Below are 18503 nucleotides of genomic sequence, written 5' to 3'. Positions count from 1 at the left end.
TCCTGAAATGTGTCCTGGATGTCTTCTTTTCGAAGCGATCAGAACAGCACCAGTCGCACGGCTCCCGATGTACACAGGATGATGTCTTTTGAAACACTGAATTATGAATTTAGGTGCTCCCTGTGACTGTGCGTGCAGCCTTGTGCTGCCATCTGTTGGCATGTTACAAAAATAGTCTCAAAACCTTTTGATACTAACTGGTATTTCTGTATATTTTCAGTCTATTTATATCTCGAGCGACGTTAACCCGCACCGTATCGATTTTACCCTCAAATTCACTCAGAAGCGACGGATTTTACCCGAGAATCAAACAAAAGTCAAACAAACATGACTTTATATTTTTGAATATCAGTAGAAATCAGTTTATTTATGAACCATGATGTGTTCTCTGTGTCTCTCTTTGATGTACAGCTCGAATATCAGAGCTTCTTCAACACTCTGGATGTTTCTCTTGACGATCTTGTACCTGACGAACCCTGAAACAGCGGCGGATGAGGGAAAAGAGGTGTGAAGGTGTGAGAAGCATAAAAAAAAGGAACATGAGTAATTGAAAAAAACTAAAATACAAAACCAGAGCAGGAAGCTATTTACATCACAAAAAAAAAAAAAAAAAAAAAACGCACCAAATTCTGCAAGAAAAAAACCTCGCTCGGGCTCCTCGCTCATCTCCAATCCCAGCGGGTGATGAATGAGCTGCAGAAAGGACAATGAGAAAGAAAGAAATCCCTCTTTTTCTTACAACGTTCTTCTAACCTCCATTTCAGAAGAAAGCCAAGAGATGAACAGAAGGAATGTCCTCCTTATCTTGAGTTTAACCACTAAGTTCAGTAAAAGTTCTTCAAGAGGTTCTTCTCTGGTCCACAGACACCTCCAGGGCAGAGGCTCACTGTAATTCATCAGAGTAGAAAGAAATCTAATAAGACAGTGAGGTTTGGGGAAGAACATCAGAAGATAGAAATCATACAATGTTCATGTTCTTCTCAGGAGCGTTATTAGAAGCAAAACTATTTTTATTAAAGAAAAATAACAAACAAACAAACAAAAAATTGTCCATGTTTCTAAAATGTTGCTGCCGCATATTTCAACGGGACCAATTCAAAGTTTTTGTTCCAAAGATCTGCGAGAAGGACCAAAACCGGAGCCTGGAGTCCACGTGAAACACGTTTATCTCTCCAGTTGATCAGCTTGAACATCGTAATGAAGAACAAAGTCTGTTGAATAAATATATACTGGCTGAAGTTCACGGTTCAGTCGTTCTTGCACTCGCAGTTGCACTCCTCGTGATGCTCCAAGGCCACGTCCGTGAGAGACTTCTGAGAGCCACGACCTGGTCTGAACTTCAGCATCAGGACCTTCAGACATGACAAGAGACAAAAATCAATCATATACTGTGCAATCATATACAACTACAATCTTTAATTGATGAATAAATCACAACGGCTGCTTTTTATCCGTTTACAGTTACTTCCTGTTCTCACGTAAACTTCAGCAGATATAAACGCTGGTTCCCTCACCAGCCTCTGTCTTCAACTTAATATGACAAATAAATGCATCTTGTTATTTGTGGACACCTGACCTTCAAATCTATATGTGCTTTTTAAACGTCCCACATTCACTCATTTGCTTTTTATTAAAACATTCTAAAATGAAATATTATGAGAACTATGATGCGGAATATATTCATATAATATATTCATGTTAAATAAATTAATATTTGATTATTATTATATATTTTTTTGCAGTAACATGTCTGAGATTAGAAAATTGAATCGTGGAAGAAAAGCAATTCGAGTCCGAAGAACAGGGAAGTAATGAAGGAAAAATAAATAAATAAATGTAATAATAATAATAATAATAATAATAATAATAATAATAATATAAAATACACACATAGTAACGAATATAATATAGTATATATAATATAATGGAGAAAAAAAATGCTAAACAATTATAGGTGCAAAATAAAATAATGTAATATATTTTGCCTACTGTTATTATACATGATGTTATTGTTATATTTTTGATATAACATTTTTATAGAAATATGGATTTTCCAGTAAAAATGAGGATGAAAAGCAATTTTTTTTTCAAAAAATTGTCAAATTGTCAAATCAGTAATAAGTATTAGTTTTAGTTTTAAATGATATCATTTTCAAATATACTTTTCACTTAAAAAAATACTTAAAAATATTTCAAAGATTTTAATAATATACTTTTATTGTATTATATTAAAACAATTTTATAGAAATATGGGTTTTTGCAGTAAAATATAGTCGTTGTTAATTTGTTAATTCTTTTTTAAAGGAATCATTAATTCTTTCCTTGTTTTGCTTGTACTCGTATTGAGGATGTTGGTATCCCTGGTACAGGGAGCTCGGTGGAGTCTGTACTGTACCTCATGGTATTTTTTGGTCACTTTAGTGGGAGTGCACTGACACTCGTAGCAGTTGTTGGAGCAGCAGGCGCAGTTTCCACCACATCGCTTCACCAGCAGGCAGCTGGGCCAGAAGATCACGTCCGTCCTCTTCAGCTCCTCACGCAGAGACACTGAATAATTACGAGGAGTGCAGCTGTAGAGCCGGACCTCCTCCCGGAGCAGGTTCAGATCCACCACGCCTTCACACACACACACACACACACACACACACACACACAAACACAGACTTTAGACAGATGTTTATTTAGCTTTTATTATTGGCCTGAGACACAACAAGATCCAAAAAGTCTGAGCCTTGAATCAAGAGCTGTAAATCAAACAGTTCCTCAGCTGATTCCTATTACTCAGGAATTTGTTTTTGCTTTTTTATCGATGATTCTCTCATGAAATTAAAACGTGTCCTAATATCGTTTTAATGCATCATTATTATTTGCTTAATTACTTTTGTTGCACACGATACGTTCGTCTACTGCTTTATTACCAGTTTATGTGTTTGGTTGCTCGTCTTTAAGCAATATAATTTATGAAATAACTCATTAGCATTAAAAAACTGTTACAAATCCTTTTATCTTTGTTTTAAAAATGAGTTAAAAACAATCTCCTCGTTCTGATGAATGCATGAGTACGTCTCGTTTCTCAGAAGAAATGATACTAAAAAGAATCATTTAAAAGGCATCAATGCAGGTCTAAACAATCGTCTCTCTGAATTATTCGTACCTCTGTTCTTTTTCTGGTGGAAGAAGGACTTGCCCAGGCCGTGCCATGTGGGCTTGTAAAGCTCATCCAGGTCGAGCTGCCAGCGTTCCGGCTCCAGGTATTTCAGAACTTCCTCCACAGTGCCGAATTCAGACACGGCTTCACTCAGAGCCTCCACGTTGTGCAGAGCCGAGGGCATGACGGCAGGTACGGACGACTTCTACACAAATCAGAGAGAAAAGATTTCAGGTTTTAGATTCAGAAGGTGATTTACAAATGTTTCAAACCGCAGGCATTAAAAGACCAACAAGAACTAAACCATACATCAGAGGTGAAATTCTACAGGAAATAAAATATCATTTTAGGCAACTTATTCAGATTTTAACAGATTCTTCATAAACGTCCAGAATAATATTTTACTGCATAATGCATTCACATGAAACAGAGTTTATATAAAATTAAAACGTAGAATAAAATCTAACAGGAGCCTGTAGAAGTTCTAGATTCTAGAATGGGTACCAATAGACCATCACAATTACATATTATACCACGATATAGATAACATAGATATATTTATAGTTATAGATTTTCATGTCAGGTTTATATGTTGTTAATATCTTTAATTAATTTAATCTTTATCTTTAATATCTTTAATAATAAGACGGCTTTTCTGCCATCTGCTTTCACTGCTGCTACACATTTCATTTCACTTAATATAAAACTTAATATGTATATTTATTTAAAGTTTCTTAATTTATTCATTTTGCTTTGATCTTTATTTATATTTTTTTACTGTGAGAAACAAAACAATTTCCCCATAAGATCAATCAAGTATTCTGATTCTGATTGATTCTGATTCTGATTGATTCTGATTGATTCTGATTCTGATTGATTCTGATTCTAGCTATACAAGTGTAGAGATTAGATTTAATCAATGATCCCATTATAATCCAATTTCTACACTTCTATAGAAGTAAATCTTTTTCATTGGCTGATCAAAACAAAATATATAAATGCACCCTATAAACCTGTGCAGAACCATATTTTCATAGATTATCTATTTGAATACAGTAGAACATCAATAGAATTATGTGATTTTTAATGTATAACATAAACATTAACCAGGAATAATATAAAGCTGCAAAATACATTTTATTAGATAAGCCATAAAAGTTTACTATTAAAACTTCAATAGAATTTGACCATATTTAAAAAAAATACACAGTTCTTTGAAATGCAGAACCGTATTAAACTAGATAAGAAATAAAACTTCAACAAGAACAGGAAGCTTTAGACCATAGTTTGATAAAAAAAAATACAAATCTAACAAGAACTCAAAGTTTCAACAGAAACCATACAGAATGGACATCCATTCCAATCCAACTGAAACCCAACAGAATCAGACGAGTTTAATGAGTTTAATGAACCAATCATGTACTTTATATTTCCAATAAAAATCTCACATCGAGTGCATATCCAATAGAATCCACCAAAGGATCCCAGCAAATTCCATTCGGATTTTCCATAATGTCAATTTTAGTGATCGCAAACAAAGTTTAATATAAAAAAACAAGCGTACGGATGATAAATTCCTTCTCATCCATAAATCCTCTGCTATTTCTTCACTGTAAACACAGTAAAGTCATGCTAGGCTTGTTGGCATGGTTACAGCCGTATAATAGACGTCCTGGCCGCTGATAAAGGACGCCCGTGATATAAAGGAGAGCCGTGAATGGGGTCAGTGTGACTGAATGAGGGCACTTCGAATCCAAAGACACGAGACTATTCCATCACTACGGCTTATTTTCAGAGCAAGGACGGCTGAAGGTCGGAACGAAAACAGACGAGCAGATAATGGATCGTTCTTCACGAAGAAAAATCACGGCGCATTGCGTAATCATTTCATCATACTTTCAAAGTCATTCCCGGTTACAATACGAACAAAACACTGTACATTACACTGTAGTGCAGAGCGTGAGTGCATCGTAATAACTTTAATTTGCATATTCTATTAGGCTTAATAGTGAAATCATGAATATACATTTTTTTTTTGTTACTCCATTAGAAAACAGATCTCAGTTACTCCTTCTATTCTAAATGTCCAGTTCTTCCTATTTCTCTTTTCTTTTCTTCTGCAGTTGTGAATGATGTGAAATGGAAATCATTAGCGACTTGTGCACGTGACGCACTTCCATTCTGTCCCATAATCAACATGTCAAGTCTCATTCAAGATGTTTCCTGCTGAGACGTCAAGCATGTTAGACTTTTTATGATGAAGTCTAATATCGAAGCCGAATTTCTGTCTGGACAATTCTGTGACCAAGACCTGATTAAATCCGGGGTCCCCAAACTGTGAGGGACAAATAATGTTTTCTTTCTTTTTACAGACTGGTTGTTCTGCACCAGAAAATAACATGGGCTGAAGTGACTAGCAGTGTTATTGTGATTTGTAATGTATTTATTTATTATTAGTTGATTATTTTGTTCTGCATTGTACAGATGAATGAGTGTTACTTTTCCACAGATACATCACCTATTAAAACTGCATTAATATTTTTCATATTCATTGCTATTGAAATCATAACAATTAATTACTTATGCAAATACATGTGATTAGTGGGTGAATCTAACTAATAGGCTACGTAAATAACTAGAGGTCGACCGATAGTGGATTTTAATGATACTGATAGCTAGGCTAAATCATACTCACTGATAAAAGATTAATACACTAATTAAAAAAAAGGATGAAACAAACAAACACTCCATGTTAAATAGTACTGAATTTTATTTAAAAAAAAAAAAGAGTACTGAATCATAAAAATGTGCACAATGAATATGAATAAATTGATAAATATTTATAAAATAAATATATAAAAAGATTATAAATAATAAATGTAATATTGCGATCTCCGTGCAGCATGCAGTCTAACGTGTAAAAACAAACAGCACATGGCCTTATTGAGTCGCCTCTAGAGGGCGCCCTTGTAAGGACAGCGGACCGGAAGCCGGAAAAACTATCGGTATGGATTTTTGCCAATAGCTGATAGTTCCAACAATCAACCATTGACCTCTATTATTATGTAAGGGACATTTTAGTTTAAAAGCCAATCTTTATTACAGATATGATGTGAGTAAAACATATTTACAATTTTATTTTCTAAATATGTCTCTGGTATTGTTTCGAGGGTCATTCCAAATGTGAGTTTAAGTCTTTGTATTAAGACAATAGTAACACTGAACAATGAACGTCATGGAGGATCGATGTCCTTCCAGAGATCTTGTGCTTATTAAAGTAATTTTGCTAATTAGGAAGTCAAAAAGGCACAATGTGGTGTGTTAAGCTGTAAATTCTAGACTAAGTGATAAACTGAAAGTTTCCATATAGACACTCTGTAATTCAATACGGCTCGCTGTAGGAGATCCCTAATTCTTACAAGCCATATGCTCTGACAGCCTCATGCATAGCAACCCAAAAATATTTACCCCACCGAAAAGGAGTTAACGTGATCTTATTCCTCTGTCTTCTACAAAAATCCCTTTGACGTCATGCGCAAGGTCAGAGCTGATGAATTGATCTCGTGAGGTATAAACCCTACGATGAAATAATGGATCCCACTGTGTTGTGGAGCTCTGACAACAAGGTGTTGCAAATTGGTTGCATCTGTATGTGTGTGTGTGTGTGTGTGTGTGTGTGTGTGTGTGTGTGTGTGTCAGCGAAACAGACCTACTCAGAGTGAGTCAAGCATCCGAGCAAAGAAACTCCACCAGAAACGTGTGATTGAATGTAAATAAACAAACAGACATCTGGGAGTCTGGGCGAGACGAGTTTCAGTATGAAGCTCAGCTCCGTCATTGTGGTCAGAAAAGCAGCTGAGTGTAAATGCTAATCGTAATGCGAGTTGGACAATTTAATTTAATTTAATTTGTCAATAATGTTGATTTTCTTGGAAATGTTCATGCACCATGGGCAGATCATCTCCAACCATCTGGAGGTTACGGGGTGAGGGTGAAACATCAGGAACAAGTGCACTTTCTTCTGCTCATTGGATTGCCCTGGAAAAGTCCATGTGTGTTTGTAAATGTTGGCTTGATGATATACAGTGGACTTTATTGTCTAGAACTCTAAAGGTACTTTAGTTCGTCCCCCAGTGAAAGTCCTTCAATGTTCTTTTAAGAGACCTACAGAAGTATTTCAGCAACCAAGAACATTAAATATATTTACATTTATGGCAAAAACTCTTATCCAGAGTGACGTCCAATTATCTCATTTATACAACTGAGCAGTTGAGGGTTAAGGGCCTTGTTCAAGGGCCCAGCAGTGGCAGCTTTATGGTGCTGGGATTTTAACCCACGACCTTCGGATCTAAAGTCCAACATCTTTACCACTGAGCACCTCCTGAGCTCCCACCTCCCCAGGAACCGATGATGTGGTACATGTTTTTTTTGCTTCAAAAGAACAAGAAAATCTGTATTGTGTCCCCAACGACCTGCTTAGGAAATATCTTTTCAAGTATCTTTGTTTTGATTCGAAGGAAGTTCCACACATTCTCCTCCTGGCATGGACAAACCTCCTAATTCTCTTCATGGAATGACAACTGAGGAATGAGGAACGTTTTACACTCAAAGAAAAAAGTTTGTGAATGATAAAGAATAAACTCCAGGTCTATTGCCATTTTTTTTGCTGTTGCTTTTTAAGCAGAGGTCCTACAGATACTCCTGAGGGACAGTTTTTGTTTATGCAGTGATTTTTTCTCCTGAGTTCCGATCTGCTAGTAAACATCCTGCTTTTACTGAAAGTATAAATAGCTAGCATCACTGGTTGACAGAAGAGCAACAGGCTGCTGCTTTATCTTCACCAATCCACCAGATAAAGAACTCATGGGTTCAAGTGAGTCTGGCAAGTTCACCGTCAGTGTTTAGTCCTTTTAATTGACGTCTGAGATGTCTGCTCAATCTCACGGACCAATGGTCATGTCAGAAAAGACAAATAGAAATGTTGTTAAAAGACTTTATAAAGATCAGTTGAAGTTGTTAATGGTGAAATTTTTCAAGCATTGCAAAAAGTTTGGAGACCAATGGAGGCTGTTGCTGTTCTGACCCACGTGTGTTTCCACGTCTGTGATTTCATCTCGGACAGCGAATTAGAACAAAGAGCCAATGTGAAATTCTTCAGGAAACTGGGCAAATATGCCACAGAGACTTTAGACATACAGTGATGCTGCGACGACGTGTTTGAGGTGTTTTGAGCAGCACACGAACATCGCTGGAAGATGACGAGAGATCAGGAAGACCTTCAATGAGCTCAAACCCAGAAAATGTCAACACCATTTGGCAACTTGTGCATGATAATCATCAGAGAACAATCCACATGATCTCATCATGACACACCCTACTGGCCAGATTTGGCTCCTGCAGACTTCACCCTCTTCCTAAAGATGAAGCTCAAAGGTCAGAGTTTTTACATCGCTGTGGAGATCTGGTGTGAATCACAGATGATTCTCGACACACTTTGAAAAGAAGACTTCCAGGACACATTCCAGAAGAACCCTGGGAGCCCTGTAATGCTGTACAAGGGGACTATTTGGAAGGTGACAGTGTGGAAACGTAGATAAATAAAGTACTTTCTTCTAAAAAAGCACATATTTAGCTGTACCTGTGCAGGTCTCTATTTTTCAACCTTTTTATTATATGAGAGATTTGAACTCTTTGGCTCGACCTTCTCAATGGTAACACCAGCTTTTCCCGACCCCCTCCATCCAGATCTGAATGTTCTCCAGTAGTTAGGTGCTATTTTAATAGGCTCTTCACTCAAACCTTTAATGTTTTCCAGAGGCTTTTCCTGGGGTTTTTATGGCTGAGGCTGTTTTTTCCTCTGCTCCTGGTTGAAGTGGTGAAAGTGAGTGATTGCTTATTTAGGTGGAGTGTGTTTAGCCAATGAGGCTGACCACAGAGAAACAGAGCTCTGCTGTTTAAACAGAAAATTGAGCCTCAGTGGAGACCAACTGGATATTCGAGATGATCTCCAACAATCAAGAGTCATTTTGTCGAGCGTTAAGGAGTCATTTTTTTGTTCTTCCAGTTAAAAGAGAATAATTGTAGAGAAACATCATTAAGGTAAAAATTTGACTGGACGGAGCACCCTTGTTTGGCACGTACCTTTTGTGAATGCTAACCCTTTCTCTCTCCTTAACCTTTACACACAGATAGCCTTCAGCGAATTCCTACCACTTACGAATGATTAGTCATGATTTTTCACAATGTTCTGAAGTGTATGGCCTGAACTAGACACACTTTAAACTTCTTCAATGAATGCCAACAGATACAAGTCTGTTTGTCTTCTTTATCTATGTGCATTTGAATGTAGTATTTCAGTATTTCATTTCCTTGTTGAACCCTGGACTTCAATCTAGAACCCTAAAGTTTGTTTTGCTTAACTTTTAATGTCTCATGAGTTTCCATCTAGAACCACAAAGGTGAATGGAGATCCTTTTAACAAAGTAATAACAAACAGTATATATAAATATGTACATCATTCTCTGACAAACTCTGACCAATGAGCTGCTTGGTTTTTTTACTTCAACAATAATCATACCTTCTCGAAAGTACTATTACAAGACCTGTAATTACCCCAATTATGCAACAGTATTGGTAAAACGTTTTAGTGCTTAAAATCAGTAGTTCTTATGGCTATTCTAAGACAGCGAGTTTTCACAATCAGAAATCCACTTTGGTGTTACTGTGAACTAAATGATCTTTTACAAAGTTACTCAGTGGATGGAAAGAAACCAGAAAACACACTGCACTTTTGCAGCCAAACACTTCTCAGATAGGAAACCATCCAGACATCAAGCTGCATCATCACACTTTGTCATAAGTCTGACAACTACAGGACAAGACCTATAATTACACTAGGTTTCCATCTGCATTCACAAATACTTTGAGACTTGAGGTCAGTCAGCGTAGACAATTCGACTTTACCAACTAACATTAATTACAATTTGCACTGGCAATCCTGTAGGAACAGTTCCAGTAAAATGAGTTTAATAAAGTAAACACACACCCTGCAACACACCTCTAACAAACACGTTAAGGTTTTTAATGCCAAACACTGCTCAGAAAGGAAGTCAGATTGAATAAAAGTTGCCATCTCATACTTTGTCAGGGGTTACGCTGACAGGAAGTGTGTCTGGGCCGGATGACCATATGGGAGTCATGAAATAGTTCTGGAAGTCTGGTCAAGGTCTGGTCAAGCAACTTGACTGTTATGCAGGATCAGGGTTGGCAACCAGCTTCGCCTTCCCAAAAAAGAGAGGCAAATACAAGAATAAATACATTAACTGTAACGGTGCCCCCTCCATGTGCTGCACTGCATACTGCATACCAGAGTTTTGAGCCTCTGGATTGTCTACAGATTTTCACCTCACCGTTAGTTGATATTGTTGAAATGCACTTGACTGGAAGACTGTCCTTATGAATTTATTTACATGAGGCGCCATAAAATATATCCATAATGCAAAAATTGCAATAAAGCCTAGTTAAGATTAATAGAAAACCATTGCACTGACTAATCTCTTGGCTTTACTGTGAGCGAGGTCATTTATAAGGACGTGAAGAGATGTATTCATTTTGTTAAGATAGCTAAATGCTTCCCTGAAAGGAAAACAGTTACAGCTCCCTCATTACAATCTGTCTTAAGCATGACAACACTAACAGCAAAAAAAATATCTGTTCCAATAACTTTCCCAAAGTGATGACACATGCTAATAGCCTGGGTTGAATGTGTACATACTTCTGGGAACATACAATAGCAGGACACAGTAGCAAGGCGAGTGCCAGGAAGCGGATCGACTTGGTATCATGCACCACATGCTCATCCTGACACGAAACCTTTCTAACACTATGCACACAGATGGATGGAATTCTGACCACAATCCAGCTGGAAGCTACAATGACTTTGAGAAGAGGCGCCAAAGGAAATGCAGAAGAACTGTGAGTCAGTTCTGGAGGGGCAGCAGAATTGTAGGTTCCCGCTCTCCGTCCTCCTCCACGCTCTATAAATAGAGATCCATCAGTCAGCCACACCTTCCGCGATGGGAAAACTGTGGGCCAAAACACACCTCCTATTCCTCTTGCAAAGCACAAGAAAGTTTGAAGAAAGAAAACAACACTTTTAGACCTGAGAGCACTGGTTGCATAAAACCGCATCTATGGAGGTTGCATAACTGTTCTTCATGGGGAAGCTGTTCAAATATTATTTTTACCTTCATCAATCTGGATAGAAAATCCCCGGTATTGAGATAAATACACATAATTCACTTTAATTCCTAAGTTTGGTAAAGTGGCTTTGAGACAATGTCCATTGTAAAAAGCGCTATAGAAATAAATTGAACTTGTTGCCAAGCTGCCATTCTTGGGGCCCCTGAGCAAGGCCCTTAACCCTGAGTTCTCCAAGGTTGCTGCATCATGGTGGACCCTGTGCTCTGACCCCGGCTTCCTAACGTCATTGAAATATGTAAAGAAAGAATCTTGCTGTGCTATAATCTACATGTGACAAGTATAAACCACCTTTCGTTCTTTGTTTAAGAGGCGCATCTGCACAGGATGCAAAGATTAGGTTGTATGAAAAGGTTTGGAGATTCACTCTGTGTACAAGAAAGTACTATATTGATCTGCATTTCCACACAATCACCTTCAAAATATTCCCCTTGTACAGTAATACAGTGCTCCCAGTGTTCTGGAACATGGCCTAGAAGTCTTCTTTTCAAAGCATGTCGAGCAGCTTCTTCGATTTGCACCTGATCTCCGCAACAGTGTAAAAAATCAGATCTTTGGGTTTCATTGTCATCTTCGGGAAGAGGGGCAAATTCCACAGGAGCCAAATCTGGTGAATATGGTATGTGTGGCAGTGAGATCATGTGGATTGTTCTATGATAATCATCATGCATAAGTTGATTTTCGTGGTTTGAGCTCGTCGAAAGGTCTTCCTGATCTCTCTTCGTCTTCCGGCGATGTTCTTCGGCTTTTGAAGAGTGCGTGCAGCTCGAAACACTTCAGGTGACAAGTTGCAGCATCACTGTATGTCAAACGTATGTTATTTCAAAAGTCTCTGTGGCAGATTTGCCCAGTTTCATGCAGGTTTGCTGCTTTTTGTTCTAACCTGCTGCTCATGATAAAATCGCAGACGTGGGAATGCATGTGGTCAGAATAGCACCAGTTACACCATCAGCCTCCAAACTTTTGACACCAGCTCGTATATTCGCACTGAGCTCAGCAACTTACTGTAAATGTAACCCTGGTCCTTAAATAGGACAGATTCTGACAAGACTTAAATACTTGAGGTAGGCCACTAATAATGACATGACCACACCTCCTTGTGTAAAACTACACCCATCTGTTTAAGGCTTTAGACTTAAATCCTGTGTGTTTTATCCCGTGTTCTACCACCTAAATCACTGCTAAATCTCTGAATGGAAGATAAAGGATGACTTTCTTCAGTGTGACTTGAGAGTAACTCTTGTTAATGCATAAAAGTGTCAAGACACGCTCGAACACATCTGTAAACAAGCGAGACAGAGAAAAAGCGAGGACTCGTAAAGCTCTGACAGGCATCAGACATCAAAGGCAAGTGTGTCTATTAAATCATTTCAGGGAAATAATCCGCCCCAAAATGTGCCATGCGAAAGCAGTGAGGAAATTGAAGCTCAGCCGAGTCGGAAATGTGAAGCGACGCTTTCACAAGCAGGAGTTACGAGCGCAGCCTGGAAAATTGCCCCTCCTATTATTGCTGGGGAGGTCAGAAGGTCACTGTGGCTGGGATTATACACCTCACCGCGCCACAATTAGCTAGCGAGAGCGACACATTCTTGGTGGATGAGCTCTTCTCTCCGCTCCACTTAAATGGAAAGAGCAGACTAATGCAGCAAGAATACTGTGCAGGTTAATCATAAGTGGTGTATCAGAAACTCCCTCTCGAGTTAAACATGATACACTAAATTCTTTGAGTTTTTCTTGTTAATATGAGAAAAAAACTTTTTCAGTTCAATTGTGTTTGTGGTGGTCGAAGTACACAAACCGAGTAAGGTAGAGATCCACTCTGTAAAATATGACTCTAGTAAAAGTACAAAAGTTTTTACCTTCAAATGTACTCAAGTATCCAAAGTAGTGATTTATTATAACTCTAATGTTCCTGTGATAATTTTTATTACAAGACTCTTCACTTAATCACCTCAGTTTCTGTGTAAAGACTCGAATGTGACTCTCAGCACACTGATCTATTAATAGAATGATATTAATGACTTAAACACTGATTGATGTCTAATAAACGAGGTCACGTGTGTGGTGGTGAGTTCGAGTCTGGAGTTTCTTCATCATTTATTCCTCTCTAAATGTTCTGCTTGATGTTGAACTGATGCTGAACTGTATGTTGGTGATCAGTAGATTCACCAAGCGCCGATCAGAACACGTGTAAAACAGAGCGTGCGCTCGATCCTGATTGGTGACTCCTGCGTGTTTCACCAGTTACGATTTTATCCTCAATAATAAAAGGAACAACTGATTTCACTAAATGTAAAATATATTTGAATGTAAAATGTGAAGTTACAGTAAAAATCTCTTCAGATGGAAACACTTCAATAAAATACAGAAACATGAAAAAGCAACTTAATTACAATAATGAAATACATTTACTTCATTACTGTTCAACACTGATATAATCTGTTGATTTTTAAAAAAAATGCTCCTTCACAAAGAGTTCATTAATAAATCATTAATAATTAATAATAGATAGGGTGAGGCTTTCTGTAAGGAGATGTTTAACTGTTTGACTTTGTTGTTGTAAGAGCACCAGACTGTGAGAGTCTTTACTTATGGTACATGACAGTAATTGTGGTCAGTTGATGTTTTATATGGATCATGATGGCTGAGGAATAGAGTTCTATAGTTATGTAACTGTTGTAAATGTCATAACTGTGGTCTGCAAACTTTGGTTTTTCTTCGCAACAAAAAATCTTTCTGAAGGCTTGTATCTGGTGTGTGATCCTTCAAGTTTTCTCAGGCAGTTCTGCCACACCAGAGATAACAATACTGATCAGTTCACGCTGTTATTTTTCTCTCGAATTCTTCATCTGTTCCCGTTGTTGATGTTTAAACAAACACGCACGTTGGGAAGTCGAAAGCTTTCAGAGCTTCTCAAAAATATTTGCCCGTGGGCAAATTGTATATCAGCCTTTTTCTGGTAGGTCCATTCTCTCATGTAAATGTTTAACTAAAAGCTAGACTTTTAAAAGGCCAGATCATTTACAGTTCACTGGTGGAAACCTGCAGATGCAGAACTTCTCCTTGCACCTCCTTATTTAGCATTATCTAAAACTACGGCCATTAACTATTCACGAGATCCGATCCCATTCCATCCTGCCGCTTCATCGACTTTAAATCAGATGGAAGACACGTGTGTGAGATGTTCCTGACCTTGTTTTAAGGACAGTGTCTGGTGGCATGCATGTGGGCCAATAGGTTTTAGTCATCATGGACTCAGGACTTCAGGACTTCAGGCTGAGCCATAGAAGATCTACAGTGCTTCATAGCAATAATTTCTTGAGCAGGTCCTGAGTCTTCCTGTGGATCTCAAACTGTTGGAGGTGACTGATAAAGATACAGTTCTAGCAGTCAGACATCTTTATAAGCATCTCAAATGGCTTCTCTTAATTCACAGAAGCAGAAGAGGCCCAGTGGCCACCAGTCCACATCTTATCATGTTGTTCTTATAGACTGTACACAGTGATCATGAGAAATGAAAAAATAAGGGCCTACATTTCTTGGGGGACCTTTTTCAAGTTTTTTCTTTGTCTGATCTTTTGCTTTAAATGATATCAGTAAAAATGCCACTATCACATAGTAGCAGTTCCATGGTGCACTTAAATCCACAGCCCCTTCATCCAGCCATTTCAGTTTGGCATTACAAATTAAAAGATTTAAAAAAGTATGAAAGTAAAGATCTCTGAAATGTCCCTGTATGAGTGTGATGACTCTTACTTTACCTCTCCTGCAACCTGACAGACTGTAGTGTTTTCTTTTAACCTTATTAGCAGCGTAGATGAGCTGGTTTTCGCTGCGGGTGATTAGACGTGTTTACTCAGACGAATAGCAAGAGAAACAGCCGAGTGACAGGATGGAATATACGGCACTCTCCGAGCTGACAGCTTTTGTTAGGGAAAGTAATGGAGTGTGGAGATTCAGGATGTGTGTGGTCTGCATGGAGAAGGAAAAAGGAAGGATGAGATCGGAGGGAACACAGGACAAAGAGACATTAGAGTCAAGGATGAAGAGGAGGGTATACACAGACAGACAAAGAGAGAGACAGACTAAGTTAAATACAGAGTGTAGAGTGACAGAAAGTAGGATTTTTTTCTCCTCTGGCTCATCTTTCCTGTGCTCTAAGGCTAGAAAAACAATGAGAGTAATAATTCTGGCTGTCTGGATGCACACTGTATAATCTCAAAGCCCTTTCTGCACTCATTCGAGCTTCATCAGTCATACTGAACGCTGGGAAATTCCACCAAGTGTCATTCACACCACTGATGTCATGACACTCAGTAAGACCACATGATGTTCAGGGCCTGGAGGTGTAAATTGGTGGAGAAAGCTGAACGAGGCCATTGTAGGCAGATAATAAGTGGTGTATCGGTTCCTCAGCCTTTTGTTCGAGCACGATGTGTTCCAGTTTTTACACAGATGACCTCTTATACTCCTCTTTGGAACTGAGTACCTTCTGTGTATGTAGTGTTTATTGTCCCTGAAGGAGTGTGTCCTTTAGATGGAGATAAACTGCTAGAAGTCTTGACTTGAGGAATTTGCCCTCCTGTGTTGGAACACGTATTCACAAAGTGGTCGTTTCATCTCGCTGATTTCTGTCAGAGCGTTCTGCTGGGCATGAATTACACCACAATGGGATTTTTGAAGATTTCCAGACGCTCCAGCCCCATATAAAGGACACCCATGTTTCATTTGCCCTCATTTTTTTCTCTCTGGTATGTGGTGTGGTCTTCATGTTGGACCCTGTTGAGATACTCATCTGGGTGGTCCTAAGCTGCTATTCTTTTGTGATGGCTTTGAATTTACTACATTGTTTCCCCCAAAGGTTACAAACGTTTAAGTGTCATAATGAACATAAACATGCCAGGATAAAGAAAACGGTCCTGGACCCTTAACTGGACCCATCTGCATGAACTTAATGAACTCCTTTTGACCATAATAATGTCTGTAAAGAATCAATCAGGTATGAAAAATATCATCAAATATTATAATGAAATGCATTTATTGGTTTATGGTGAACTCGTTGCATCCTGCACAGGAAGAAAATCTACTACTGACTATTTGTTAGAAATACCAGCTTCACTGTATATCAGTTTTTTTAGAAATGTAAAAAATGTTTTGCTAATATTTAATGAGAACATTCTTCATTCAGTACCACAAATATTTGTCAATTTAACTTTTTTTTGGTGAGTTATTTAGTTACTTTTTGCTATTGATTGATTGCTATTTGGTACTTCAATTTTGTCCATTTTCAGACCACACGGACCAGCCTTCGCTTCTCAAGTGCATCAATGATTCTCGTCCCCCCATGACCCTATCGCTGGTTCACCACTGTTCCTTCCTTGGAGCACTTTTGATTCTGAACACTGCAGACCAGGAACATCTCACAAGAGCTGCAGTTTTGGAGATGCTCTGATCCAGTCATCTAGACGTCACAATTTGTCAAACTCACCCAAATCCTCACGCTTGTCTATTTTTTCTGCTTCTAACATCAACTTTGAGAACAAAATGTTCAAGATAATGTGTTATTCAGTTCACCACTCATAATGTTATAATGTCCAAATGAGCCTTAAAGTAAAACCCTAATAGAACCCAAACAGGAAGCTGGAAAATTAACTAGTGAATATCTGTTAAAAATACCAACTTCACTGTTCCACTTTACTGTAGTTTCAAATGTAAATATCAGGTTTTTTTTTTTAGCAAAATCTCTGTACTTTAATCAGGTCCATTTTACTCATTAGGTTTACATTTCAAGGCGATGCTGGCTGAGACGGTCACCGCTATTCTCTTTAGGAACAATGTTGTTGTTTTTTTTATTTTTGATTATTCAATCATCAAACCATTTCTTTGAGTCAATCAGTTTATTCCAACTCCCAATTTAACAACCTGAATGGCAAGAAACCATAATCGACTGAAGTAAAAGGAGGACATTTTCCTGAGCTGTGCTGGCAAAAAGAATTCCTCAGCCTTCAATTATACACATAAATAGCAGTATTTCTCAGTCCTGTCCTGAATCATCCAATTTACTCTGAGAAAGAGAAGAACAGAAATACAAAGAGCTATGTTCTAGAGACCAACTCTCAGTCACGACCTCATACTACTCACGACCTCCAAATAGCTCCTGTTATTTACGTGATAATTGCACATTTTTCAGTGAAGTACAGAGGGAGAAGGAGATGTAAACTGCTTACCTGCTGCAACACGGAGTAGTGGATGCTGAAACCTGGCTCAGAGGGAAAGTATTCGTCTGAAAGGAAGCGAATGCGAATCTGGTTCCCTTTGGACGTCTGAGGACCAGGAGCAGAGTGAGAGCCACACCAACGACCCAGGATCATACCACCATCGGGTTCCTCCACTTCCACATAATCGTACCTGAACAAACACACCATAAACACTGTTTTAATACTCAGCAAAACATATAACTTTCTCAAGCTTTAGTGAATAAAATGAGACTATTAAAGATACACTACATTGCCATAATATTTTTTCCACTCTTCTGGGAAGACGTTCCACTAGATTTTAGCGTTTGCTTGTGGACATTTGTGTTCATCAGCCACAAGAGTGTTAGTAAAGTCAGGTAGTGATGTAGGTGAGAAGGTGAGGAGACCTGGGGTGCAGTCAGTCTTCACATTCATACCAAAGGTGTTCAGTAGGGATGAGATCAGAGCTCTAGAGCAGGCCACTCAAGATCTTCCTCTACAAACCATGTAAAGCAGATCTTCATGGAGCTCACTTTGTGCACAGGGGCATCACCATGCTGGAACAGGTTTGGGTTTCCAAGTTTAAGTGAAGGCAAAATTTTATTACACCACATAAAGACGTCCTGTACAATTGTGTACCTTCAGATTTCTGCTAACAGTTTGGAGAAGAACCACATATGGCAGGAAAGGTCAGGTGACCCAATACTTTTGTGCATATAGTGTAAGTATAGGAAATACTTATGGTTTTTATGATGCCCTTTTTCAGACATCGCCTTTTTTCCACCCGTACGTTAATAAAAAACTAGATTTTAGTGACTCTCTGTAATCCAAAATCTTAAAATAAACAATTCACCTATAAA

General features: G+C 38.2%; 1 protein-coding gene across 2 annotated transcripts in view; it reads right to left on the bottom strand.

Moving 5' to 3' along the window:
* Nucleotides 1–336: 336 nt before the first annotated feature.
* Nucleotides 337–18503, bottom strand: part of pdgfc (platelet derived growth factor c) — a 50309-nt gene continuing 32142 nt past the window's right edge. Inside the window, exons 3-7 of one of the 2 annotated variants that reach the window (XR_006925954.1) lie at nucleotides 17635–17815; nucleotides 3155–3353; nucleotides 2396–2616; nucleotides 624–1352; nucleotides 337–476 (exon numbers count right to left, since the gene is read on the bottom strand). Coding sequence is in view for 1 of the 2 variants with exons in the window: in XM_046850500.1 (XP_046706456.1) it covers nucleotides 1248–1352; nucleotides 2396–2616; nucleotides 3155–3353; nucleotides 17635–17815 (706 nt within the window). In the remaining variant the exon portion in view is untranslated. Of the gene's footprint in view, nucleotides 1353–2395; nucleotides 2617–3154; nucleotides 3354–17634; nucleotides 17816–18503 lie in introns of both variants that reach the window. The other variant, XM_046850500.1, reaches the window with a different exon arrangement.

Source organism: Silurus meridionalis, chromosome 5, assembly GCF_014805685.1.
Source record: "Silurus meridionalis isolate SWU-2019-XX chromosome 5, ASM1480568v1, whole genome shotgun sequence".
Taxonomy (NCBI): Eukaryota; Metazoa; Chordata; class Actinopteri; order Siluriformes; family Siluridae; genus Silurus; species Silurus meridionalis.
The sequence above is the reverse complement of the archived record's forward strand: the minus strand, read 5'-3'. Positions and strand labels throughout refer to the sequence as shown.